Raw genomic sequence first — 26198 nt, forward strand, 5'->3', positions numbered from 1 at the left:
GCCGCATTACCACACTAGTTCGTATCAAAATCTTAGTTCAACAAGAAGTTGTTCCTCCTTCGACTGATCATACACACAACATACATTTTTAATATTTAGAAAAATAATTCCCGCTGGACAAGGACGCGGCGAGCTGTCGTGCAGACATATGAAGCAAATATTTGATTCAGTCGTGCATGTGTGCAATTACCCAGTATTGCCTCGGGCTCCCAAAACTTGCTCTGTAATTCTAGTAATCCGAGTTGTAGCGCGAGCGCATACAGTTTGTTCATTTGCTCAGCTGCCAACCAGAACAAAACTGACGGATCAATGGACACTCGTCGGTAATGCTTGCGGTCAATAGCGACATGACAGCATCATTACATAATCGAGTTAAACTCGGAAGCGATAGAGAATTACTTAGATCTGAAAAAATAGCCACATAGAAAAACTTGATATGAATTGTTGATCTTCAACAACGGCTGGTTGGAATCAACGTCAACATTTTCCCAGGATTATGGCAGATCTTTCATCAGGTAATAACTGATTTATTACCACAGCAACAGCCCAGTATAGCTGAGACTACATTACTAGGTAGGTAGGGAAGTTTATTCAATGTTTTAATCAGGTACAGTGGCACCTCGTTTTTTGAACGTCCCGGACTTCGAACAAATCGGAGTTTGAACAAAAATTTCGAGATTTTTTTGCTTTGGATTTTGAATGAAAATTCAGAACTCGAACGCCCCCCCCCAAAAAAGCCGGAAAACCATAAGGTGCGTGGACCGATCAGCTGACCCACGTCGCGCTTTGTTACTGTGTATAACGCAGCCTCTGTATGCAGACGTGTCCCGTTAGCTACATTTACTGACTGTTTCTTCTTCATATTGAGGTGTAAAACCTTTCCTGTCTCTGCACTGGACCGTGGTAGAGTGTCACAGGGGAGGTGCTCGCTCTCCACACCTCTCCTCCAGGGTTTGATGTCCTGTTGTGGGCTGGAGCTGGGACAGGGATGAGGCGAGTCTGGGACAGAGCGTGACTTGGTTTATGACTTTGTCACAGCCAAACTGCACAGAAGCGCACATTCAGAGCTGGACACGCACCGGGCACCTCTTCACTTCTGGAGAGACGTCACTCACTCGGCAACCCCTCCCACATGCAGCGGCCACACACATAGAGGAACAGCGCACCTGCAGCAGACACTCTACATTCACTCCTACAAAAGACTCTTTTAAGGCTTGGAACGCATTATTTCTTTTTCCATTCATTGTAATGGGAAAAATCCATTCAGATTTCAAATAAATCGCTTCTCGAACGGCCGTCTGGAACAGATTGTGGTCGAGAACCGAGGTACTCCTGTATACTGGTACGAGAAGATGTTGGGGTTCTCGGGTTCAGGGTCACATTTTGTACTTTCAAATATGGTTTATGTTTAGACTAAGAATTGGGAGCTAACATTGCATGTAGCGTTAGTTCATTTGGTGCAACACTGATGCTCTAATGACACTTTGTTGCCCTCGCCATATGTTTTTTTTTCAGCGTCATAAGATGGCCTACTTCAGGAGAACTTCAGGGGGAGAGTTTATATATTTTCACTGTCACTAAAGGTGTAACACACTCTAAACCACTGAGAAATATGATTTGTTTTATGCAGCTCTTCCCTGAACACCTCTCACGCGTGGACGAAAAACCGGAGCAGGCAGGACTGAAGTTGGAGGTTTGCCACAACCTTTAATCCAGGCTCAGCTAACAAACCACCTTCACACAAGCCAGAAAAGAAGAAAACTCATCCCTGCATCAGTGGCCTAAATAACAGCAACTCATTCAAATATGCACCCAAGCATTCAGACACACCCCATTAAAATCGAATACAACATCTCCAAGATGCATCAAAGGGGAATCTCACTTGGCATTTCTGATCATCCAGCGCCAGGTCACAACATCTTCAGCCGCACAAGTATTTAAAAGCACCCGAACTCACCGATTGTGTAAGCAGGAAGTGCTCTGACGTCAGGTATTTACGGCCAACTGGGTTCACGCAAGACAAAGACGCTGTCTCTTTTATTCCTAAAAGACTTCCCAAAATGCGATTATGTCATTTCATCACTGAAAGGCAGCTACTCTGGGATGTTCATTCTTTCTTTTTAAGAGTTTTTTTTTCCTTCCTCTGTTGTACTTTTGTCAGACAGTCTCTTAAATCTGAGGGCAGGAGGCAGCGGGAGTGAAGTGTCATGTCTCAACTTTGACTGGCTGCTCTTTCAGCCTGCCGATGAAACGCCGCTCGCAGGAGCGCTAACAGACGCCGGGTCAAAACAAAGCTCCATAGTTTCAAATGACAGCTAACTTGCCTCATTAACTGGAGGTCAACCAGCGAAGGCTGCGTCCTGAGAAGTCTCCATTATGTGCAAACAAACACGATCTTACTGTGGTAGTGGCGCCATAATGTGCTGTAATGTGAGGTGCCTTTATTTCCACTGCTCAAACGCTCAAAGTGTGGTCTGTTGAAAGTAGATTCAGGCTAAGACTCAGTGGTATTGGTGTTTCTTTCTCACCACAGGCTTCCTCATTTCATCACCTGGACTCTGCCATCGAGGACTGAATACTGGAAAATAATAATAATAAAAAATAAAATAATAAATTGTAAAAGAAGATGAATATGAAAAAAGTAAAGAAAGGCTTGGAGAAAGATGAATGTTTCAAATAAAATAAAATAATGGTATGTATATGAAAAAATGCATTAAAAATAAGTTTTCAATGCAAAGCAAAATAGCTTTGAATCCTGAAAAAAAGTCCTATCACTATAGTCTGGCGTGTCGGAGAGTCTATCATGCTACTAGAAACCTACATACGGCTTGTTTACATCTGTATTTTGGTTTTATTATCATGTATTGTTGCCCTATATTAACAATAATTACACACTACCTTGGTAAGCGTTAGAAATACTGTTGATCACAATACGGTGGCAGTAGCATTCCGGAGCTCGCTCGCACAACACTATAGGCACCACAGCACGGTAGCGCCCTCTACACAGCGACGAATCCTTCAAAAGTTTTGTTATTTCTTCATTAGATTTTCACAATAGAAATCACTACACTACTCACTAAAAAACTACTTTTAAAACTTATTTTAGTGTCACAAGTTTGTAATATTTCTTTCTCTCATAATTTGTGGACCGCTTACGAGAGCACTATTTTATGACTATGTGTAAAAACTAAATGAAAAGTGTGTCTTGGTGTCCACTCTGTCATGGTTACACAACATCTTTGTTTGTCTACTGAAGACCTGTAATTTTGGCGATAATGAGGCGGCGCTACTTGTCTCCTGTATGTTGTAATGACTCATTACGACGAGGCACGGTGCAACCGGAGCTTGTGTGCCGTACGACACGTTGTGTTGCATAAGGCGCCGTCCCTTCCAGTGGACTCCGGAGGAGACGGCTACACAAAAACCCACAGCATGTCTCTCTGTCATCTGAGGGCACGTTTTTCTTGGCAAGACGGAGGCATCATGGGGCCGATTCACAGGAAACACAGGCTTCACAAACTCTTGTCAGAGTTTCACAATAGAATACACGACGCCGCGTCACCACCAGGACAATTGTGCGTTTGTTGCCATCTAATGAGAGGGATGGATGGCGCTCCAAACTCTGAATCCCATCTCCAGGACGCAGACAGGTCAGGGGATCGTGAGATTTGGCATTGCACTCTGAAAACCATTCCAAAACAGAGAACACATGCTGACCATGTCTTGTCTGGAGGTCCACTATTTGTTTGCGGGAACAAGAATTGAACTATCAAGGGCTTGGATTTGTACAATAAAAATAATGTTCACATGATCAGCAGTAGTTTCATGTGTTTTTTTTTTATCCACGTATGAATATTGTTCATAAGATTCTAACCAAACTAACAGAGCAACTTTTATTATTGCTCTTACTTACTCTGAACAGCACTTGAGCTGAAGTAGAAGCACCGTTTTAGCTACATTAGCTCGTAGCTATTTTGGAAAATACAATTAACATCACATTTCTATGAAACTGTTTATTCTGGCTCTGGAATTAAAACAGAAACGTTTTTTTTTTAATCAGAGAGTGCTAATGCTAACTGTTAAGGTTAGTGTCTGAGCTCATTGTGGGAATAAAAGTTAAAGAAATTGTTTTCTATTATGTTGAGAGTGCTAATGCTAATGCCATTGAGGATAGCTTCTGAGCTAATCTTAGGTAATGCTAACCACTGAGGTTAGCTGGTGAGCTAATTTTTCAATTAACACAAGTTAAAGAAAAGGTTTTTTATTCAGAAACTGCTAATGCTAACTGCCAAGGTTAGCTGGTGAGCTAATTGAGGACTCAAAACAGTTAAAGAAAACGTTTTTTAATCAGAGAGTGCTAATGCTAAGTGTTAAGGCTAGCTTCTGAGCTAATCTTAGGTAATGCTAATCATCTAGGTTAGCTGGTGAGCTAATTTTTGAATTAACACAGTTAGAGAAAAGGTTTTTTATTCAGACACTGCTAATGCTAACTGCCAAGGTTAGCTGGTGAGCAAATTGTGGAATTAAACGAGCTAAAGAAAACGTTTTTTTATTTATTCTGAGAGTGCAAATGCTAACTGTCAAGGTTAGCTGGTGAGCTAATTGAGGACTCAAAACAGTTAAAGAAAACGTTTTTTGTTTATCAGAGAGTGCTAATGCTAACTGTTGAGGTTAGCTTCTGAGCTAATTCTAGCTAATGCTAATGATCAAGATTAGCTGGTGAGCTAATTGTAGAATTAAAACAGTGAATGAAAACGTTTTGTTTATTCGGAGAGTGTAAATGCTAACTGTCAAGGTTAGCTGGTGAGCTAATTGTGAAAATAAAAGTTAAAGAAATCGTTTTCTTTTATTTTGAGAGAGCTAATGCTAACTGCCAAGGTTAGCTGGTGAGCTAATTGTGGAATTAAAGCAGTCAAAGAAAACGTTTTGTTTATTCTAAGAGTCCAAATACTAACTGTCAAGGTTAGCTGGTGAGCTAATTGTGGAATTAAAGCAGTCAAAGAAAACGTTTTGTTTATTCTAAGAGTGCAAATGCTAACTGTCAAGGTTAGCTGGTGAGCTAATTGTGGAATTAAAGCAGTCAAAGAAAACGTTTTGTTTATTCTAAGAGTGCAAATGCTAACTGTCAAGGTTAGCTGGTGAGCTAATTGTGGAATTAAATCAGTCAAAGAAAACGTTTTGTTTATTCTAAGAGTGCAAATGCTAACTGTCAAGGTTAGCTGGTGAGCTAATTGTGGAATTAAATCAGTCAAAGAAAACGTTTTGTTTATCTAAGAGTGCAAATGCTAACTGTCAAGGTTAGCTGGTGAGCTAATTGTGGAATTAAATCAGTCAAAGAAAACGTTTTGTTTATCTAAGAGTGCAAATGCTAACTGTCAAGGTTAGCTGGTGAGCTAATTGTGGAATTAAATCAGTCAAAGAAAACGTTTTGTTTATCTAAGAGTGCAAATGCTAACTGTCAAGGTTAGCTGGTGAGCTAATTGTGGAATTAAAGCAGTCAAAGAAAACGTTTTGTTTATTCTAAGAGTGCAAATGCTAACTGTCAAGGTTAGCTGGTGAGCTAATTGTGGAATTAAATCAGTCAAAGAAAACGTTTTGTTTATTCTAAGAGTGCAAATGCTAACTGTCAAGGTTAGCTGGTGAGCTAATTGAGGAATTAAATCAGCCAAAGAAAACGTTTTGTTTATTCTAAGAGTGCAAATGCTAACTGTCAAGGTTAGCTGGTGAGCTAATTGAGGAATTAAAACAGCTAGAGAAAACGTTTTGTTTGTTCTAAGAGTGCAAATGCTAACTGTCAAGGTTAGCTGGTGAGCTAATTGTGGAATTAAATCAGTCAAAGAAAACGTTTTGTTTATTCTAAGAGTGCAAATGCTAACTGTCAAGGTTAGCTGGTGAGCTAATTGTGGAATTAAATCAGTCAAAGAAAACGTTTTGTTTATTCTAAGAGTGCAAATGCTAACTGTCAAGGTTAGCTGGTGAGCTAATTGAGGAATTAAAACAGTTAGAGAAAACGTTTTGTTTGTTCTAAGAGTGCAAATGCTAACTGTCAAGGTTAGCTGGTGAGCTAATTGTGGAATTAAATCAGTCAAAGAAAACGTTTTGTTTATTCTAAGAGTGCAAATGCTAACTGTCAAGGTTAGCTGGTGAGCTAATTGAGGAATTAAAACAGTTAGAGAAAACGTTTTGTTTGTTCTAAGAGTGCAAATGCTAACTGTCAAGGTTAGCTGGTGAGCTAATTGTGGAATTAAATCAGTCAAAGAAAACGTTTTGTTTATTCTAAGAGTGCAAATGCTAACTGTCAAGGTTAGCTGGTGAGCTAATTGAGGAATTAAAACAGCTAGAGAAAACGTTTTGTTTGTTCTAAGAGTGCAAATGCTAACTGTCAAGGTTAGCTGGTGAGCTAATTGAGGAATTAAAACAGCTAGAGAAAACGTTTTGTTTGTTCTAAGAGTGCAAATGCTAACTGTCAAGGTTAGCTGGTGAGCTAATTGTGGAATTAAATCAGTCAAAGAAAACGTTTTGTTTATTCTAAGAGTGCAAATGCTAACTGTCAAGGTTAGCTGGTGAGCTAATTGTGGAATTAAATCAGTCAAAGAAAACGTTTTGTTTATTCTAAGAGTGCAAATGCTAACTGTCAAGGTTAGCTTCTGAGCTAATTGAGGAATTAAAACAGTTAGAGAAAACGTTTTGTTTGTTCTAAGAGTGCAAATGCTAATTGTCAAGGTTAACTTCTGAGCTAATCTTAGCTAATGCTAATGATCAAGGTTAGCAGGTGAGCGAATTGCGGAATTTGTTTGCCACAAACAATATCTTAAAAACATATTAGCAACTTAATTTCTTCATTTACAGTATATAGTGTATACAGTATATGTGTGTATGTACTGTATACAGTATATATTTTGAGTAGCCAACTTTACCTGCAGTGGTGGCATCTGTTGTTGTTCAGATAAACCCCTCCAGATCTGCTACGTTCTGATGGGTTGAAATTCTAGCGCTAGCTCCTTTGTGTTCTTGTTGTGTCTTGAGAAGTACAGACGCTTCTGTAACCCAAACAACCAGAGCGTCTCCAGATTCTCACCTGAGACAATTGACACTTCAGATTTGTCATATTGAAGATGAAGTGGCTCAAGAAGCCACATAAGGAAGAACTAATACCATGTGTTCAGGGACCACTGTTTATGAAAGGACAGTGCAATGATGCGTTCACTGTTGTAAAATCTGAAACTGTATCTGTTGCAGTCTGGTTTCCCATTTAAAGCTGAAGCAGGAAGTTAAAGTTTTGGTGCTAAATTAGCAGATGAAAGTGAGAGCAACGTTGAGGTGTTTTCAGAAAGAGCTGCCTGACCTCCCTCAAAGTCACAGCTGAGCGACGCCGTGACTCACTTCTGCATCACAGTCCACAGTGAATTGAGGCTGGACAGTAATGCAAGTGGATGTCTGCTGTATTTCTCACACAATCTTTTCAGCATTCGTATTATGTAAGTGGGCTTCAAAGGCCTTGCCTTCCTAAAAAGTGAACGTCCTTTCTTTGGCCGCTCCTTCACTCTGGACAAGTGCCTGCAGTCTACAGCTATTGAGTTTCCTCATCGTGGCATGAAGACATCAGCCCGCAACACGCGGGGAGCCGCGCTCCTTTGTTTACGTCTCTCTCTCGGAAAGAGCCATCAAGACCGAATCTCCCTTTTCTGAAGAGTCACGACAAGTGCGTGTTCGCAACACGGATGCTTCCTAAAAATAACACCCGACCCCTATGATGTAACGGCAAGTCACATGTCCCCAACAATTAGCACGACGCACAAAAACATGAAACTATGAAGGTCTTCGCTGCCTTCAACGTTAAAATCTGAAAACTAAACGCTCCATAAAAACACCAACTTATTTCCCTGACAAAGATATGGGGGCCATTTATGAGGAGACGGTGGGACGGAACCATAACATCAAGGGGGAACATTACGATAAATAAAATGAATCATAATATTGGATTAATCGATCATAATGTTTTGGCTTTACCATTTCAGTAAAATGGCAAAACCAAAACATTGATCATTTCTGAGTTGAAGGAAAATTGGAGATGAACTTTAAAGTTTTAAAATGAGCTCAACGTAAATCGCTCTTAAAGGGCTTTTAAAATAAATTGTTCATAAAGTAGTTGTGTACAGGGTGAAGACAAATATCACCCTGCACCGTGGCACAGCAGGTTTGTGTGTTCAAGATCAAGTTCAACATCAGGGAGGAAGAGCTTGTGTTGAATCACCTCTGAGCCGCATGAAGTGTGAAGATCTCACCTTCATCATGGATGTCAAGATCAAAATGTATCATGAGCTGCAACTGAACTTGGAACTGAATTTTATGTGATTAACCTGCAATATTTGACGGGATTTATTACTGTTTTCTGGAATATATAACTCAGAATTTTCAGTAAACGTGACAGCATCTTGAAGAGAAACCTGAGTTTAGTATAGACCAAACTGGCGTGAAAGACTTGGATGCCATTTTCTCTTGAGACCGACAGCGACTCTGGTGCGGCAGTTCAGGAGTTTACACACCAAGTTAATGCCTCGTATTTTAGAGACGATCTGGTAAATCAAACACTGAATTCAGTAGCTACTAATACGAAGATTCTAGGATTAAAAATAAGGATATATATATGAGAACTTCTTGTCACTTGACAAGCTGAATATCACATCACAAAGACTAAAACATTCACGCAAGTCAGAAAAGCTCAGACAAACATGAGATTAGAGGTCGACTTGCTTTCAATCACGAGATAAAACAGTGCTACTGAACAATAAAGCCTTTATTTTTTGCCTTTCCAAAGTTCAAGTTTGTCGGTTCCACCTGATGAAAAGGTGGCGAATAGAGTGAAGGAGTAAGAGGTAGAGCAAGTGTTCCATTCTCATTGTAAAACGCAAAAAAAAAATCTCACTTTGACACACGAGGGCCGTGCCGAGAGGGGGGGCCGGCCTTTTTCTTTAAATGGGGAGGGGGAACAGCAGCTTCTTTGAGGAGCTTTCCCTTATTTACCACCATCACGTTGCGGACTAACCAATTTCTTTTCTCTGTTAAGGGTGTAAACCAGAAGGGATGAGTGCAAGGCAGTCAGCGTTTGACATCTTCTTCACAGTCTGTGAACACTTGAGAGGGGTCACATGGCCAGGGGCCGCTCCTGTCTCTGCATAGCGAGGTCCGACGGAGGAGATGACGGCTGCCCACGGAGGACCTGACCGAGGCACTCGGCCCGACATGGTGAAAAGACAAATGGGGCGATCTGCACTCTAAGGAGGGCACTGAAACCTGAGCGCTGGAACTTGATAGAACATCACTCCAAAATAGGTGAAAGACAGTCAGCTGGCCCTGTCAGTGTGTCTCCAGAAGGCCACACTGCATTCGAATGAGCAACCAACACTCGCCTACCAAGTCAGACAGTGCCGGAATACATTTAAAAAAAGAAAAAAAAAAAAAAAAGATAGTATTTACATCTTCGACACATAAATTATTCACTAACAACTGTTTAAGGCAGAAAACAACATACAAAAAGGACATAAGTGCCGCTTATGAAAGACTATCGACTCCAGTAAAGCAGTAAAATAAAATGGCAAAAATGAGAAAGAATATAAATGCAGTGATTCATGAGTTGCACAGCAGAAGGGACACTTCCTTTATGATAGAGGAAGTTTTCACACCACCACATGACCCAGGAATTTGCTCTCAAAGTACATGACCTTTGACTGCAGTGGCCTGTCTGTGGCACTCCTGTGGATCGAAGCGGCTCTGACCTCGATGCGGTCGGACAAAATAAGGCTCTAGTCCGGTGAAACTCACACTTGAAGATATACAGTATCAAAACTCTGTATAATGAGAGGACAGACCAAAAAAAACAAAAAGGAAATAGAGCTTCTGGAAAGACGTACACGTTTTTAAAGGTCGCATTTTTTTGCAGATCAATTCATACAATATGTGTCACAGGGAGAAGAAGTGGCTCCGTCTGTTCTGAAGGGGAGAAGATTTCGGGGCACGGCAGAACATTTCAGTTCATGACAGTTGTGGGCGGAGTGACTTTTTTTTTTTTTCTGATGGATCATGTGACCACGAGTCTCCCACTCCAGTGCTGTGGTCAGTCCTTGGGTCACCCCTCGTCGTGTGTGGGTGCATGAGTGTCATTCCAGTGACTTTTTCTTTTTTAATCTTTATTTTAAAAAAAGGTGGGCCATTGGTTTAGTTACGAAGCGGCCTCGCCTACTCTGGTGGGTGGGAGCACGTCAGTCATCCAGGATGACCGTCACAAAACTGGCCACGTCTGTTTCTTTGGAGTCATGGAGGGAGAAAAACGGATGTTCCTGTGTCGGGGGGGGGAAAAAAAAAACAAGATTAAAAGATAAATCCTTAAGTGTGTAGACAAGAAATACGAACCATTAATTCTGTGTATGCTGGTCTCTCGTTTGGCTTCTTTCTTAAGCTGGAAAAAAAGTAAATTTTATTTAAGCTTTTTATATGAGCATCGAACCAAAACACACAACAACAACGAACAGTCATTGAGAAGGTAGAGAGGGTTCCTGCTTCATCGACATGACAAACGGCGGCCTCTGCTGGACAGTTTTAAATCTGCAGATTTTATTTGTAAACTAATTCAGAATCAGACAATGACGATCGAGGGAAAAAGATAACAACAATTATAATAATAATAATCATGATTTATTAAAAATAAAAAATGTACACCAGCAATTATTTGAGAGATTAGTTTTAGATGCACAATGAAGCAAAATAAAGGAATAACAGATTTAAATTGTTAATCATAAAGCTATGTACTGAGAAACAGTCTATCACATATGTCACAAATCATCTAAATGTGAAAGTGAAATATATAATTAAATAACAAAAAAATGGGGAACATTTTCACAAGCTTTAACAGGAACTCCAGAAGATGAGAAACTGTTTTCAGTTTCATTTATTGATAAGCTACTGTGAGACCTGAGGCACAGAAAATAAAAGTGTGAGTGTGTTGTCTGGCTATAACAATGGGGACTAATTCTTGGAAACACACCTACTTATGAGGACATGCTTTGTGTGGGGACACTTTTGCCGCTCCCCACAAGTGCAAGGCTAAATTTGAGGATGAAAACATCAAAATAACAGGGTCATTATCATTGAGTTTTCGTTGGGTTCAGAGTCCTGGTTATGGGGAGCCCATATGTTTTGGAAGGTCAGGTTTCAGGTGAGAGGCTAGGGTCAGCAGTATGGCAATGGAGGGAGGTCTAAAGGTGTGTGTGTTTGTCTCTTACCACTGGGAGATGAAGTCTACAAAATCTGGCGAGAAGCGGTCAGCGGGCAGTTGAGGGGACGGCTCGTCCACCACCTGCTTGAGCTGCTGGAAGGGGGTGCCCCAGGAGTCGTAGGGGAACTTCAATATCGCCAACTCGATCTAGAGGGCGGGGAGGAGAACATTCAAGATGTTTCAGTGGAATTCTGTTTCCAATTGTTTGTTTTGGTTCACCCACCATCGTGATCCCAAGACTCCAGATGTCCGACTTCACACTGTAGCCCTTTTGACTGAGGTCGGGGTTGATCCGCTCCGGCTGGGGAAGAGAAACAGTGACTAACTTGTATGTCAAAACTGATGAAAACAAAGCTGAAAATAAGGTGCCAGTATTGACTGTGAATCCTTGCACACTTACTGCCATGTAAGGTTTGCAGCCAGCGTCCATCGTTTTGGCGACGGAGTCCACCAGGTGGCCGCTGATGCCGAAGTCACACATTTTCACTTGACCCTCGGTGTTGATCAGAACGTTGGAGGGCTTCACATCTGGAGGGGGAGAGATCCAGAGGCATTCACTGCAGGACATATGGGAAACACAAAGACATTTTGGGTGAAAGTCTACTTACCTCTGTGTATGACCGACAGGTTCCTGTGCAGATGCTCTAATGCCTTCACGATCTGTTGAGACAAAACAGGGGAGCAGATGAAGCCATTATTGCGGGGCACCTTCTACTTGGTCACCACTAGATGTCCCCGTACGCCGATGTACAGAGTCATGTTATGGCCCTGCTGCTTTGCGTTTGGTTTTGTAAGAAAGCACCACCAGTTATTTCAGCAGCACGCGGCTTGGAAGTCCCATCAAGTTGATGACAGGTCAATTAACATATAACATATAACAACATATAACAATCGCAACCGTTCTTTTTTTGTTGTAAGTTTTCTTTTCTTGTCCATTAATATTTTATATTATATTATATTATATACAGGAAAACATACCATCTTTGAATTGCGAATGACCACTTGATTTTAAAAATATCAGTATTAAACAAAAAAAAAAACACAAAAAAAACACCTTGAAGTAGAAAAGGAAAAGACGCCTCAACTCACTGCTACTGTGATCTTGCCCAGGATGTCCTCTGGGATGGTCTTTCCCTTCTCAATCACCTTCTTGTAGAACTTATCCAGTGAGGTGTCCATGAGCTCCATGCAGATCCAGACATCTCCCTGAAAACACACAGGCCCATAAGTAAAAATAAACACATCCAATAGCTAAACAGAGGCTTAATTGAACCTCTCTGAAGAGGGCGCCGTAGAAAGTGACAGTGTAGAAGCAGTCCACCGTCCTCATGGAAATGTCCAGGTCCATCAGGAGCCGCTTCTGCTCCAGTGTGTTGACTGTCGCGCGAATCCTCTGCGTGCACACACAAGCAGCCGTCCATCACTCACCAGAAGACACTTCAGATGATCGGCCTGTGCACAGCTGGGTTGGGTTCACGCAGCCTACCTTCACAGCCATGATCACACCACTGGGCACGTGTCTCATCTTGTCCACCACCCCGTACGCTCCCCTCCCCAGCTCTGCAATCTGTTCCAAGTCATCTGCCTTCACCACAAAGTTCTGGAGAGCAGGGGCAGGCATTATACTGACGCTGCAGCGCTGCCAGGAGAGCGCAAAGGAACGTGCTTTTCGGAAGAGCCATCCTTACCTGATCTCCAATTGTCACACAAGCTTTCGAGTCGAGGTCTCGCGGGGGCCTGCGGAGGGAGAACCACAATCATATTTCAAAGAGAAATGAGAGAGGTCTGAGCGGTGCAAACAAAACTGGTCACAAATGTTGACACGTTATTTCAGGAGTAAATACACACAAACACAAGACAACAGTGTTGCAAATCAAGTATTAAATGTCAAAAAGTATGTGCCATTTTTAATCAGAATACATAGATAAATAAATGATTTAGAAACATTTTCTTCACTGATCAGATTCATATAAACAGCGAAGACTTCCACCCTCTGTGCTCAATGACGACTTCTTATTTGCCCACGATTGTCAGTACTTTGTCATACACTTATTGGAAATGTAGCTAAATAAACTCTATTTATCTAAACTATATTTGGACCAGTAAATAGGTTCACCATCAATAGTCACTTCACTGGGTCACAAGGAGGTGGACCAGACACAAGCTGCAGGATGTGTCTGGTCTATTTAAGCAGCGGGTGCAGTGGTGCTGTCTGTGCCGTAAAAAGGTCAGTGATGCTTAAAAATGCATGAGGATCACTGAAAACGGGGTCCAGCTTCCAGAATGACTCATGACACAAACTTGACAATGTTCTGAACTTGAGTCATGAACTCCTCAAGTCTTTTATTGACATTAAAGCGCTCAAAATGTGCCGTTTTCTTCTGTTCCGACACCACAGCTGGTCTCAGCTGCTGCTTCTCGCCTCCTGTCCTCCAGGTGATCGTCTCTTTTGGCGGAGCTGTGGACACGCTGGTGAAAACAGCGCATTTTGAGCGCTTTAAAGTCAATAAAACGCCTGGATGTCATCAGTTTGATGTGACGAGGCTCAATATTTTGGCAGCATGACACTATTTAGCCAGTGAAAATCCCTATTTTAGCCATTGTATAAGCCACAGGGTTCAGACTGCAAGAAAAAAGTAGCAACTTATAGTTCAGAAATTACAATAGTTAGCCGCAGCCAATAGATTTAAGAAGGAAAACGGATCTTGTTCATGCATAGGCCGCACCAGTCTATAAGCCGCGGATGCAGTGGTGCTGTCTGCACCGTAGAAAGGTCAGTGGTGCTTAAAAATGCATGAGGATCACTTCTAAACTACTTTTGAAAACATGGACCAGCATTGAGACACTGACTCATGAAACAAACTGGACAATGTTCTGAACTTGAATCATGAACTCCTCACATCATTTATTGACATTAAAGCCCTCAAAAATGCACTTTTTTTTGGGGGTTAGCCGGTCTCCTGTCCTCCAAAAGATCAGCTCTGTGGGAAGAGCGCAATTTGAGCATTTTAAAGTCAATGAAACGCCTGTGATGTCATCGGTTTGATGTGACAAGGCTGAATATTTTGGCAGCATGACGCTTTTTAGCCTGTGAAAATTCACACCGTTGTATAAGCCACAGGTTTCAGACCATGGGAAAAAAGTAGCAGCTTATAGTCTGGAAATTACGGTACACTACCACAGAGACACACAGAGTGGAGAGAGGTGAGCTCACCAACATCCTGTATGTTTAATGATCATTCAACTGATTAACGCTAACTAACATCGGATGGTTTGTTTTGCTCTTATCTGCTTACATTTTATAATAATTAACTTCAAGCCAGCGCCACTTCACTCATAAAGAGCTCTCAAATCAGCGACTGGTTTTATTGGTAATAAGATATAGACAGACATAAATGCATAGAAGTGATGCTAAGACAGGGGACTCACGCTGCTACTGCTGGTGGGGTCTGTGCAAACACTTCTTTGGCCAGCTTCAGCCCAGGGTTCTTCTTCTTCCCTGAGGAGCAACAAGTTAGACTTCGACCATGACACAAACACACATTTTACAGCAAATGAAACTATCCATTTTTAGTATATTTATGTTCATAAAAGAGGAAAAGAAACAGTGGATATCTTTGAATTGGGTATTTGGTTCCACAACTGAAGAGAAATAACCACATATTGTATGGCAAACTGAACATGCAGTTCAGTTTCCCCGTGGGTTTAACCTTTGCATCCTCTTTTTAGGAACTTCCCAGGAGCTCATATTGATGCTCAAACTTCCACATGACCTTTTCACCTGCGAAAGAACCCAGTAGGACCAATGCTATATAGAATATAAGGAGAGATTATTTTTGTACTGTGGCAGTACACAAGATGGCAGCAAAAATTCTTAAGTTAAATACATGCTTTTGTAGGTTTCTCCAGGATGGACGTGGAACACACTGTGAAACAAGCTGTATCAACAGTAGGATGGTCATCATGTTGGGTGTAGCTGGTGTTTTTTGCAACAACACACATTCACACAAAACACTCACAGGGAGGCTATAACTTTGAATCAGCCTTATGAGTAGCTACAGCGCCACCACACTGCCACACTTTCAAGCGAAACATATGTAAGCAGGGGCAAACAAACTGGAGCAAACGTTATCTAAGTGGAGCTGAGGTGAGTTACAGCGTGCTCCGGATCGAAGGTGAACCAAATGATTCACAGTGTGATGACTCAAGCTGAAAAGCCAGAAGCAGAGCAATCACTGCAACAGATCTCTTCCCTCTCCTTCACGGTCCTTATGACTTCTAGCAAACCATGTTTTCCATTTCCTCTTTGTTGTATTGTCTGTGGGCTGCAGTGTGGAACCGTGTTTTACAACTCATTCATAGACGGTTTCCAGAACCTTCTGGGACTTCTAAGGAGCGGCTTCCAGTTCCAAAGAGAATGACACATCTAGCAGGCATCCCAGCTGTGCACAGGATTTAAAATAGAGCCATCGTGTTAAATGTATGTCTGATCCAGGAACAGCCCTCAGCAAAAAAGGGATATGGGTGTTTACTTGTGATCATTTCTTTGGTGAAAAATACGAGGACTCACAAATATGATTGGAAATCCAACAACTGTATTACTGTTTTATTACACTATAATGTCATTTTGTCAAACTGTGTCCATCGGCTAGATATCTGAAAGTGACTCATGACAGCAGAAAGAAATGCAGGAAATTCATACATCTTCTGATTATCGGGTATATTTATTTGTGTCCACAATAATTATTTTTCTTCCACATATACAGTACAGTAAAATACACAACACAATGGGGAAAAATGGTAGGTAGTTTTATAAAGACAAATCTCAATTCATGTTTAAAATTAAGCATGTTTTTTAATACAGATTCAACTAAAATTGATGCTATATTATCAGTAGTATTCATGTTCATTCAATTAAATTCATTTTTTGAAATATTACACTTTATTTAGATTTTTTATTTGATTTCTGGAAATAGAAATCTCAGCTCTGTAACAAGTTTGCTTGTACTGCCGCAGTTATACGCGGGTGTGGTTGATTTATTTATATTTTATTGCAGTGGAATTTGTTTTTTAAAAAGTGATTTTGTCCCTTACACTTTAAATATCTGGCAGTCAACATTAATGCGAGTGTTGACTCTGTACCAAGAGTTTTAATTGACAAGAGAGACTAAGCAACTGGAGTTTTCAACCAACATGGTATGAAATATAAAATGAAATTCATAAGCAAACTGAATAAATCAAAACTTAACTGTTTTACATATTCGTAGGAAAAAAACTTTCACTTCTGGCAGTACGTAATCCTGTTTTTTTCAGCTACTTGACAAGAGAACTCGTTTTTAGCTGGTGTGGTGCGACTGAGCAGCCAGGTGGTCTTCCCATGCTCAACGATAGTGAGACACATGATAAAAAAAATTGAAATGATCTGCTCACTCAGTCTTTAAAATCTATTCATTCATCCACACCACTGAGATGGTCTTTCAACTTCCTCAATAAACTTTAAGCATTTATGGCCATTTGAAATATCCATGTCAAAATACTGCCAGCAATAAAGGGTTAAATGCACCACATTGTTTGCATTCCTCACTTTATTTTGCTGATTTGTGCTTCTTCAAAAATGACTGAACATTGCTGTGTAAATAATGCTTCACCCAAGAGTCTTTAACTAAGAAACAGAAGTAAATTCAACTCGTATCCTGAAATGAATGTTCTTTCACTAGTACTCAAATTGTGTTGGATAATGACAAATAGCCAAGTATTATTATGTCGCAGACTGACCTCACCATTACCAGTAATTCGCCACAGATTCAGAAGAAAGCCTCACTCACAGATTTACTGGTTCTGGTGAAGGAAGTTGGAACAGTTACTGCTCATGTTCTCTTCTCCATTAGCAGATGGGAACAGTTTGTTAGAAAGGCTGGCTCACTCACTGACACACTGTCACTTTTGTCCCATGTTAGGTAAAATGAAACCTGTAGTAGCCCCTGCTAAAGGTGAGGAGGAAGACTCGGAAGGGGCACTCGTCCATGTGACTGAAACATGATGTCGAACTGGTCAGTGCCGGCTGGTTATTTCCTGTTTCTACTGCACACATGCAGCCTTCTGTCCCTCTGCCTAATATTTCCACTCAAGTTGCATTCACATTAGGAACAATGCAATAGCAGTTGACATCAAGTGACTCGCATAAGAGGAAGTAGAATTGGGTAAACCCCTTTTTGCAGCAGCACACATTTTCTGCCTCGCAAATCTATTCCAGCTAAACACGAAAATCATCAGACTGGGGACACTGGCTAAAAATAAACATCCAGTGTCTGGGACAAGCTGGTGGACTCATGTGGTAGGAGGAGAATGAAGGGTGATTTACTCACACATGCGGGGGTCAAAAATAGACTGTGCGTTTCCTCTGGGTGGGATAAAGTGTAAGCAAGCAAGTGACCCCATCCAGAAGTCAACTTCACCAATACACCGGCACCACTGCAGCTAAAAATGATCCACACACCTGACTGGCCGCTGAGACGGTGCGGTCACGTAAGTCGCACACCGTGGTGGATACAGCTGCTCAAAACACAGCAAAGGCAAATATGATGTCACTTCTCTGGGCTGCATTCCATGTGAGAGCTCCTCTTAGAGCCAAGTGAGGCTCTGCAGGGCAGTGGCCCCCGAATTGTGCCTTTTAGGACACAATTGAATCATGACATCAGCCAAAGCTGCACTCCAGGCTTCACAGAGGCTACATGCAGCCCAGGCACCAGTCTTCCCCGTCATAATGTAGTAATGACAAGCATCAATCTCACATCAAGTACAATTTGTTATTGAAGATGGATTTCATATTTTAATAATACAAAAAAATAAGCACTTTTTGAAGCGCTGAAAAGCCGATCTCCAATTGAAAAAAATCAGTCTTGAAGTGACCTATTAAACATTTGTCCGTGTTAACTTTTTTATTCAATTGTTCCCATGCACTTAATAGTTTTTCTTTTATCCTCACTGCGCTGCTGCAATAACACATGGATCTTATTGTGTGTTTATCCTCTGGACGACTGATGTAACTGTCATGAAACTGCATAACAACATTTAAAGCTCCACAAACACAGAGCTTATCTGTGTTTTCCAAGACACTGGTGCAGTCACGAGCAGTGACAAATGAACGACAACACTTGCTACAACCTCAACTCAACAACACGGCAGAACACGACTTTACTCAGCTCCCATGTGACTAATGTTTACATTATTCCCATGTCTTCCCTACATGCATGTCAATGTGAAGCAGTCGCATTAAGCACTACTTTGTCTAAATCCATCTGCACTTCACCCCAGCATACAGCAGCCTGATAAAACAGAAACAGCACAAGCATCACAATGATTTATATCATAATGCATGAGAAAGGTTGTCTGCACATACATCTCTTTCTTCTGGTTTGCAACCAATAAATACACACTACAGTTAGATGAGGACACAGAGCAAAAAACAAGAGACTCTCCAGGAATTTCAATTTACTTTGCATCTTTCCTTTACCTTTTACTAAATAGCATTTGTTTGTGGTGGTGGGGAGAAATGTAAACAGTTTTTGTACATCTTGCTCATAAACTGAACTTGTAACATCACCGTCTCAACTGAAAATTAAAGAGGAAGCACACATGAATAAAAAAAAAAAATGCACGTTTTAGCACAATTTCAATGACCAATTGCAACAGTGATTACAGATACAACTGCCACGTTGTCAATGCTTCTCTGCAACTCTAACTTACTCTTTTAAGTTTAGAGCAATACGGTTTAAAAGGATCATGCTTTCTGCATCAAAAAGGAAGCAGACGTTCCAATGCATTTGTCACCGAAAGACAACCTGAAACTCAAAGCTGCAGCAACTTCAGGTGCAAGTTTATTGGCTTCCTGAAGGGCAATATGACCCATCACTGCATGGGGTGGGGAAGTAAACCAGTATCACCACTAACTAGGCGACACCAAAGAGCAGTTTTAAGCTGCTTTAAAGAGACTTAACCTGTCTTTATTGGGTTTGACAAGTTACACAAGATCATAAGATTGGCCTGAACCTGCTTGAGGGATGGGAAAATAAAAGTTATCTGTGCATTTATTTGGTGCACGCTTGAGTGCAGAATAAAAACACACAACCTGTTTTACTAGCTTTATATTTTAATGAACTCAATCAAAGTTAATATTAGGGATAAACATTTTATTATTTGAGTAAATCAGTGGCGTGTGTGTACTCGAACTCATATAATATTTTGGGACTTTACTGAATAAGGACGTTGCAGCACATGTGCAAAGCTATTTTTAAACTGTCCTTATTGTTACCTTTCATCGAAAGGCAGTGATGTTGTGCGGAAACTATCCAGCGCGCTTTAATACATAAGCTATGTGAACAAGAATTTCTGGATTGTGAGTGAGATCAAAGTGTCAATAGCTGTGTGGCCAGTCACCATCAGGAAGCTCCAGCAGCAGCAGCAGCAGCACAGTGGGTCCATATACAGACAATGATGACTCACGCACAGATAATCTTCCACACCACCCTATCAGCACAGTTTGGGAGAACCCAATCTCCAAACATGCCTCAGCAATACCAGCAACTAACGTGTGAATGTGGCTGCACCCACTCCACCCTTGACCACTTGGGAAAAGATTACAATACTTTAGACACATTAGAAACAGTCTCTGAAGCCGTACTGGTGCACAGTAGAGCCAGAGTATCATCTTGCATCCAGAACTGTCAACAAGGCACAAGTCACTAGTGCTGCAAGTCAAAACATGCCATGGTAGGCCAAAGGCTGTGATTGCCTGATCCAGTGTGCGTGCGCGCGTGTGTGTGTGTGTCCACCATGGTAACCATAGTATGATTGTATAACAAGCACCAGTGATGAACTTGAAATGTAAATTGACATCATCGCCGTCACCATTATGATCATTCTGCGTGAGCATGACGCAGGGGAAAGTGGAGCGTCATTTTTCCAAGGTGTGTGTTGCATTTCATACAGCGATTACACAACAACGGGAGGCGTTTCAAAATAAAAAAAACTAAATATGCAATAGCATTCACAATTAAACGAGAATTTAAAGTCATTTCTGAGGCCCAAAACACAAGCACCTGTACTGCCACTTGTGCTTGACTTCAACCGAGGATTTTTTTTTAAACTAGAAGTGTAGTGGCTGACGGGAAAGTTGGCCGTCACCCGGTGAATTCAGGGGATATAGACGCAGACAATGTGTAGTCTCCCAGCGGGGGCAGTGAGGTGTAGTGATAGAGAGCAGACATGCTGGTTAGCCTCCTCACTTTTCCACCTGGCAAGGTTGTCAAAACAGAGCTAGCTCGACTATCGCCCCGCTAAACACACACACAGCTATTCCACAAATGCACGGCTGAGAGAAAGAGTTGAACGCTTACCTCCTTTGGAGAGAGACATTTCCCCTCTGCTTTGACGGGGGGGGGAAGGGAAGCACAAAGACTTTTGCCTTTTTTTACTCCCTCCCTCCCTGCATCTACCCTCCTCTACAGCCGCTGTCGTGCAAAACTAGCAGCGATTCAATCAAGATGGTCGCCCTGCGCGCAATCCCACGGCTTCGACGAGCAGACGGAGTCTTCAGCGATCGGCCGGCTACCGAATGCACAACTTTGAATCAAGTCAGGGCGGCTTGAACACTTCGAGTTAGTTTGCGAACAAAACCTGCACTTTCAGGGTGGCCAAAGTCTGACAGCTGAAGGTTCCAACGACGTGATGACGTACTTCCGGCTGTGCGCTAGGCCTCACGGGAAGTGTAGTGCGTGTCCCGTCCCGCGTCCTCCCTTTGTATTTGTAAATTGGTGTAAACTTGAAAAAAAATATGGATTAAATATGTCATATAAATATGAAATTTGAGAAACACATTTTCAGCTATTTGTTAATAATATAATAATAGTTAATAATAATAATAATAATATTGTATTGTAACAACTTATTAATCAAGCCTTCTAAACGTCCATTATGAAGATACAATGTACCTGCTTTTATGTTTGTGAATATGTACATTGCACGTAGCCCCTCCCATTTACTTCATGTGTTTCTGCTTTATATGGTTGCCTCCCTCTCCCCTTGTTTTGTTCACTTTGACGAGTGGTGAGTGTCCATTCTTTGTTTTTATATATATATATATACACACACACACATATATATATATATATATATATATATATATATATGTATCGGACCGTCGTGGTGAAGAGAGAGCTGAGTCACAAGACGAAGCTCTCGATTTACCGATCGATCTATGTTCCCACCCTCACCTATGGTCACGAGCTTTGGGTAGTGACCGAAAGGATGAGATCGCGGATACAAGCGGCTGAGATGAGTTTCCTCCGCAGGGTGGCTGGGCGCACCCTTAGAGATAGGGTGAGGAGTTCGGTCATCCGGGAGGAGCTCGGGGTGGAGCCGCTGCTCCTCCACATCGAGAGGAACCGGTTGAGGTGGCTCGGGCATCTGATCCGGATGCCCCCTGGACGCCTCCCTGTGGAGGTGTTCCGGGCATGTCCTACCGGGAGGAGACCCCGGGGAAGACCCAGGACTCGCTGGAGAGATTATGTCTCCGGTCTGGCCTGGGAACGCCTCGGGATCCCCCGGGAGGAGCTGGAGGAGGTTTGTGCGGACCGGGAAGTTTGGGCTTCCTTGCTCCGAATGCTGCCTCCGCGACCCGACCCCGGATAAGCGGCAGAAGAAGGTGAAGGTGAAGGTGATATATATATATATAAGCTTTAGTGCCTATTTGAGACAGCCTTATTTTATTTATTAAACTGTATTATTTAACTGTATTGCTGTATTTGTTTTACATTTTTGAATAATGCACCTGGCCTGACTGGTTTCTGGATGTGCTTGACCTTTACTTTTGAATTTCATTTATGAAGCACAGCTCACCAACAAAAAATTGGATTTCAAATCTCAAATATTTCAAATATATATATATATTCTTATGAAATTGAAATTCTTATACAAATATTTTCAAGACATTAAAAGAGCTTTAGTTTAAATAAGGTGATGTAAAAACTTGAATATAGCCACCATTTATTGTGCTGTTGTCAAACTGATGCAAAATAAACAATATTTTGTTGTTTAAATGTATGTATGGTTCCATCATTTGATTCAGTAATATACCAAATTAATTCAAATGGAAAAATGTGGCTTCTTGTGGCAAATATTCTTATACAATCAAACTGCGATTAATTAAGATGAATTAATCACAAATTCTCGAATTAATTAGATATTTTTTTAATCGAATCCCACCCTTAATATATATATATAATTTAGCTTGTATGACATGCAACGTTACCACTGTTATTTGGAATTAAAAATATCCTCCAGCAATTGTGGCCTGGCTAGATGGACATATGCAGAGTAACATCTCACAATGTTTCATGCACACATTTATTAAATCACATTGTGGTTAATCGGGGTGACATCTCCTAGGGATTTTGTAACAAATATTTATCAGGAAGAAATATCTAAACACAAAAGACAGAAAGGTGCAGTGTATAAATGAATCAAATCACTAAATAGTGAAATTGCATGTGATTCTTAAGCAATTCTACTCTAATAACTACAGAACAACATTACGTATTCAGCAAACTGGAGGGACAATATGTCAGGATATGCAAAACATAAAGTACAGTACTGTGATTTTATTTGATCTTTTCCTTGTCTGCGGATTAAAGCGACATCTTTGTTGTCATCATAAATATATAAAAGCTGTCAGACCTTCATTGATCTCACTCCTCCTTGGCAAATAGCTGGAAGACAAAGAAGACAAACTCATCATCACTGGGCTGGTCTCATGACGGAGTAAATGAAATATGCAGTGATATGAGTGTGCTTTGGATTGTGCGCTTGTGAGTGTGTGGGCGAGAGGTGGAGCACTGTTGGGGAGGCTACTTTTGAATTCCTGCCTTTATTTTCTGGCTACAAGGAGGGAATGGTAGACTGGTTTTATAAGAATGTGCAGGTAGAGCGAGCTGTCGATCAGGTACTCTGATGCACGCCGCTGCAAGTCAGCATCGACCAGGAAGTCTCCCGCCTCCTCTGTGCTTTGGTGGAAGTTAAAGACATGGCGAACCACCACTTTCCCCTGCTGCTTCGCCATCACAATCACCGTCTTCTGGAAGCTGACCCCAGCAAAGTCTGGGCTGGAGGTGGCCGGGGTGACGATGATGCGTGGGCGGCCGGCGTCTGTGCGGGTGGGCTGCATGCCGCCCATCTCAGTGTAGGTCGACCTGGAGCTGATGGGTAACCAGCGAGGTGAAAACAGGGCGTTCCAAGTGACTCTCTTGCTGGAGTCGTGGCCGCTCGGTCCGAGCTGGGTCTGGAAGCTGAAGCTGCGGTCATCCCGGGTCGGGCTGTTGATGACCCAGGGGGATCCCCAGGAGGACGACAGGTAGTTCCGGGGCGTGAAAATGCTACAGTTGACGTCGAAATACTTGGCCAGTTGGATGGGCGAAGCGGAGTGGAACTGGAAGGCCAGATAGAGGAGATCACGGATGGACTCGTAGTGCTTCACCATCATGGGGGACTGCTTTTGCAGACGGAACAGGTACTGCGGCGGAATCATGCCGTATCGAATGGCCCGGAGGGTGCGCTGGACTGTGGCGCTGACAGGCTGGTTCTGGTTAATCCATGTCTCCAGGGCTTCGTAGAGCTCCAGCTCACTCTGCAAAATCAGGTCAGAGCGCTGGAGCAAAGAAAGGAGCAGGTCCTCACTGATGGAGGGCCATTCTTCGCTCTGCAGCACAGACGACAGGTTCCAGGACAGATACTGCAAGCAGCTGTCCCGGAGGGATACGTCCCCAATTTGTAGCGCGTAGTTATACCAGCCGACTACATGGCCCGAGGGGGAATCACTTGACAGATGCTGGGTCATGTACTGGGTCAGACCCTGCTGCAAAGCCCACACGTGATACTTGCTTGCCAGCTTATGCAAAGTAATGGCCTGATCCAGTCGCACGGAGATGTCGCCGCAGTAGAGATACCTGGCAAAGAACAGTCCCATTAGATTTCACATGATATTTAAGGCTTAATCGTTTCTAGTTTCTTCAACGACTCACTGCTTTACATGCTACAGTGTTTGCTAACTTCACTGTGAATTACAGATGTTGGAGGCCTCTCGCACATTGGTCTCTTTTCGTGAGGTGAGCGAACGACGATTTGATTTGATTTTCTGTTTTCGCTTTGACTGAGTCAGCCGGAAAATCCCACACTTTCCAAATTTAGTCCACAACTGTAGGTGAGTTTCAATATACCTCGCAGTTTGAACACTGGAGAAATAAATCAATCCCAGTTCACAGCTGACCTGACAAACTTGTCGAAGAGGGCTGCGCACTCGGGCGTCTCTCTCAGAACCAGGGTGCTGTTCTGACGGGTGAACAGCATCTCTTCGAACACGTCGCTCTGCAGGGTCAGAACCAGGCCGTGGGCTTGGATCACCTTCACCTCGTCCGTGGTGGTGGTGTGCACGCGGAGGGTTACATCACTACCGTTCCCCATGGCCAACAGGCTCTCGATGCGCTGCACTAAACTCATGGAGTGATTCAGAACGGTGGCTCCGAGTTCTGATCCGGGCTCTGGCTTCAGGGCAGCTGCGGAGACAAGATAGAACCATCACCTGTTTCAAAGTAGCATTAAACCCTCACTTTTTGTATTCATCACATGAATTCAAATAGAAACCAAGAGTTGAACCTGTAATCTTGCCGCAGAACTAACCACTACTCCACTGTACAGCCCTCTAACCACTGTCAATGTGTGTGTTTCACTCCCCTCACATCACCCAAAAACGCATTTTCCATTTTCTATAATCTCCCACAACTTTTTTTTCCTGATGGATGAAACTGAAAAATGAAGCCAGAAAGCCTCCTGAAAGATCCCGCTCAGTTCAAGCTCCCGCTTGCTTTTGCATAAGTGAATATATGGAGCGTAACACTTGAAAGACACAGCATGATAAGCTGTTATCTTCGCCCCTCTCTGCCGCAGCCATCAGCTGGATTATTGGCCTGTTAGTGGAGGTTTAATGAGACATGGAGAAGACGGGGTGGAGGGCGCTTGACTCTTGGGCTCCTGGGGTCTTCAATTAACTGCCACATACGACTGCCCGCCACTTCAAAGTCCACCAATTAGATGAGGGATAAAAACTTCACGTTCTCAACCCTGCGCTGGCGTTGCAAGACACCAAGTCGTTGGCAAATTATTTCCGCAAAAACTTCTCATATTGCCGACAGGAGAAAGTGGCCTTTAATGGGAAGAAAGCCGGCTTTTTCTCCAGGGCTCTCATTGTACTGTGCGATTGAGTCGGTACAAAGCCGGGCTGCAAATGGACTTGTCTCTCCCCGCGGCCACTAGACAGATAGATGAGGACTGGATGAGTAGAATGGATAAAGCCCCTTTCTTTGCCCTGCGGCTGGGCACTAGACACACACTGTGCCCCACCACGGCGAAAAGCTGGATAGAAAACTCCAAATACGCCAAGGAAAAGAGTTGAAAGTGGCTTCTTACCTGCTGTAACGGCAGGAGAGCAGAAGTTCACTATGACAAGCAGGGATGCGACGCAGACCCACGTGGGGATCTCTGGTCCAGAAGAGCGCTCCATATCTTCTTTGTCCTCCTCAACCTTCTTCCTCCTCTTCTTCTTGTCGTGTTCGGGAAGGATCTTTGCCCAGTGTGTGCCGCCCGGCTCCCCATCCCGCACGCTTTATGTAGGACGCTGGCCTTTCCCAGGCGCATCTCCATTGATTGGTGGAATCTGGCAGGGGCGTTGCTATAGCGACGGCTTTGATTTTGTATTTCTCCCTTTTGGATGTTACATGGAATTGATTGGCGGCACAGGGCCAGCTAAAGACTTCGCCTAATGTTTTTAGCTGTTTTTTTTTGAGGCGCTATTAAGAATCGATATAAACAGTTTCCTGCG

At 42.5% G+C, this 26198-nt stretch overlaps 3 protein-coding genes across 3 annotated transcripts in view; all 3 read right to left on the reverse strand.

Annotated features, from left to right (window-relative positions):
* The window catches only part of LOC128751311 (5-hydroxytryptamine receptor 3A-like), a 32311-nt gene extending 25282 nt beyond the window's left edge, over positions 1-7029 (reverse strand). The window contains exon 1 of the mRNA XM_053852262.1: positions 6918-7029. The gene's annotated coding sequence lies outside the window, so the exon portion shown is untranslated. The remainder of the gene's footprint in view (positions 1-6917) is intronic.
* A 1773-nt stretch (positions 7030-8802) lies between these two features.
* Positions 8803-21002, reverse strand: LOC128751488 (dual specificity mitogen-activated protein kinase kinase 6-like). The gene is made up of 12 exons (XM_053852531.1): positions 20668-21002; positions 14702-14771; positions 12961-13009; positions 12759-12872; positions 12546-12665; positions 12362-12478; positions 11881-11932; positions 11673-11800; positions 11496-11573; positions 11280-11419; positions 10411-10456; positions 8803-10337 (listed from the first exon to the last, which is right to left on the reverse strand). The coding sequence occupies exons 1-12, from the start codon at positions 20684-20686 to the stop codon at positions 10260-10262; spliced, it is 1011 nt and encodes a 336-aa protein (XP_053708506.1). The 5' UTR covers positions 20687-21002; the 3' UTR covers positions 8803-10259.
* A 1668-nt stretch (positions 21003-22670) lies between these two features.
* Positions 22671-26198, reverse strand: btbd17b (BTB (POZ) domain containing 17b). The gene is made up of 3 exons (XM_053852137.1): positions 25787-26198; positions 24591-24876; positions 22671-24270 (listed from the first exon to the last, which is right to left on the reverse strand). The coding sequence occupies exons 1-3, from the start codon at positions 25878-25880 to the stop codon at positions 23196-23198; spliced, it is 1455 nt and encodes a 484-aa protein (XP_053708112.1). The 5' UTR covers positions 25881-26198; the 3' UTR covers positions 22671-23195.

Source organism: Synchiropus splendidus, chromosome 19 (genome assembly GCF_027744825.2).
Source record: "Synchiropus splendidus isolate RoL2022-P1 chromosome 19, RoL_Sspl_1.0, whole genome shotgun sequence".
NCBI lineage: Eukaryota > Metazoa > Chordata > Actinopteri > Syngnathiformes > Callionymidae > Synchiropus > Synchiropus splendidus.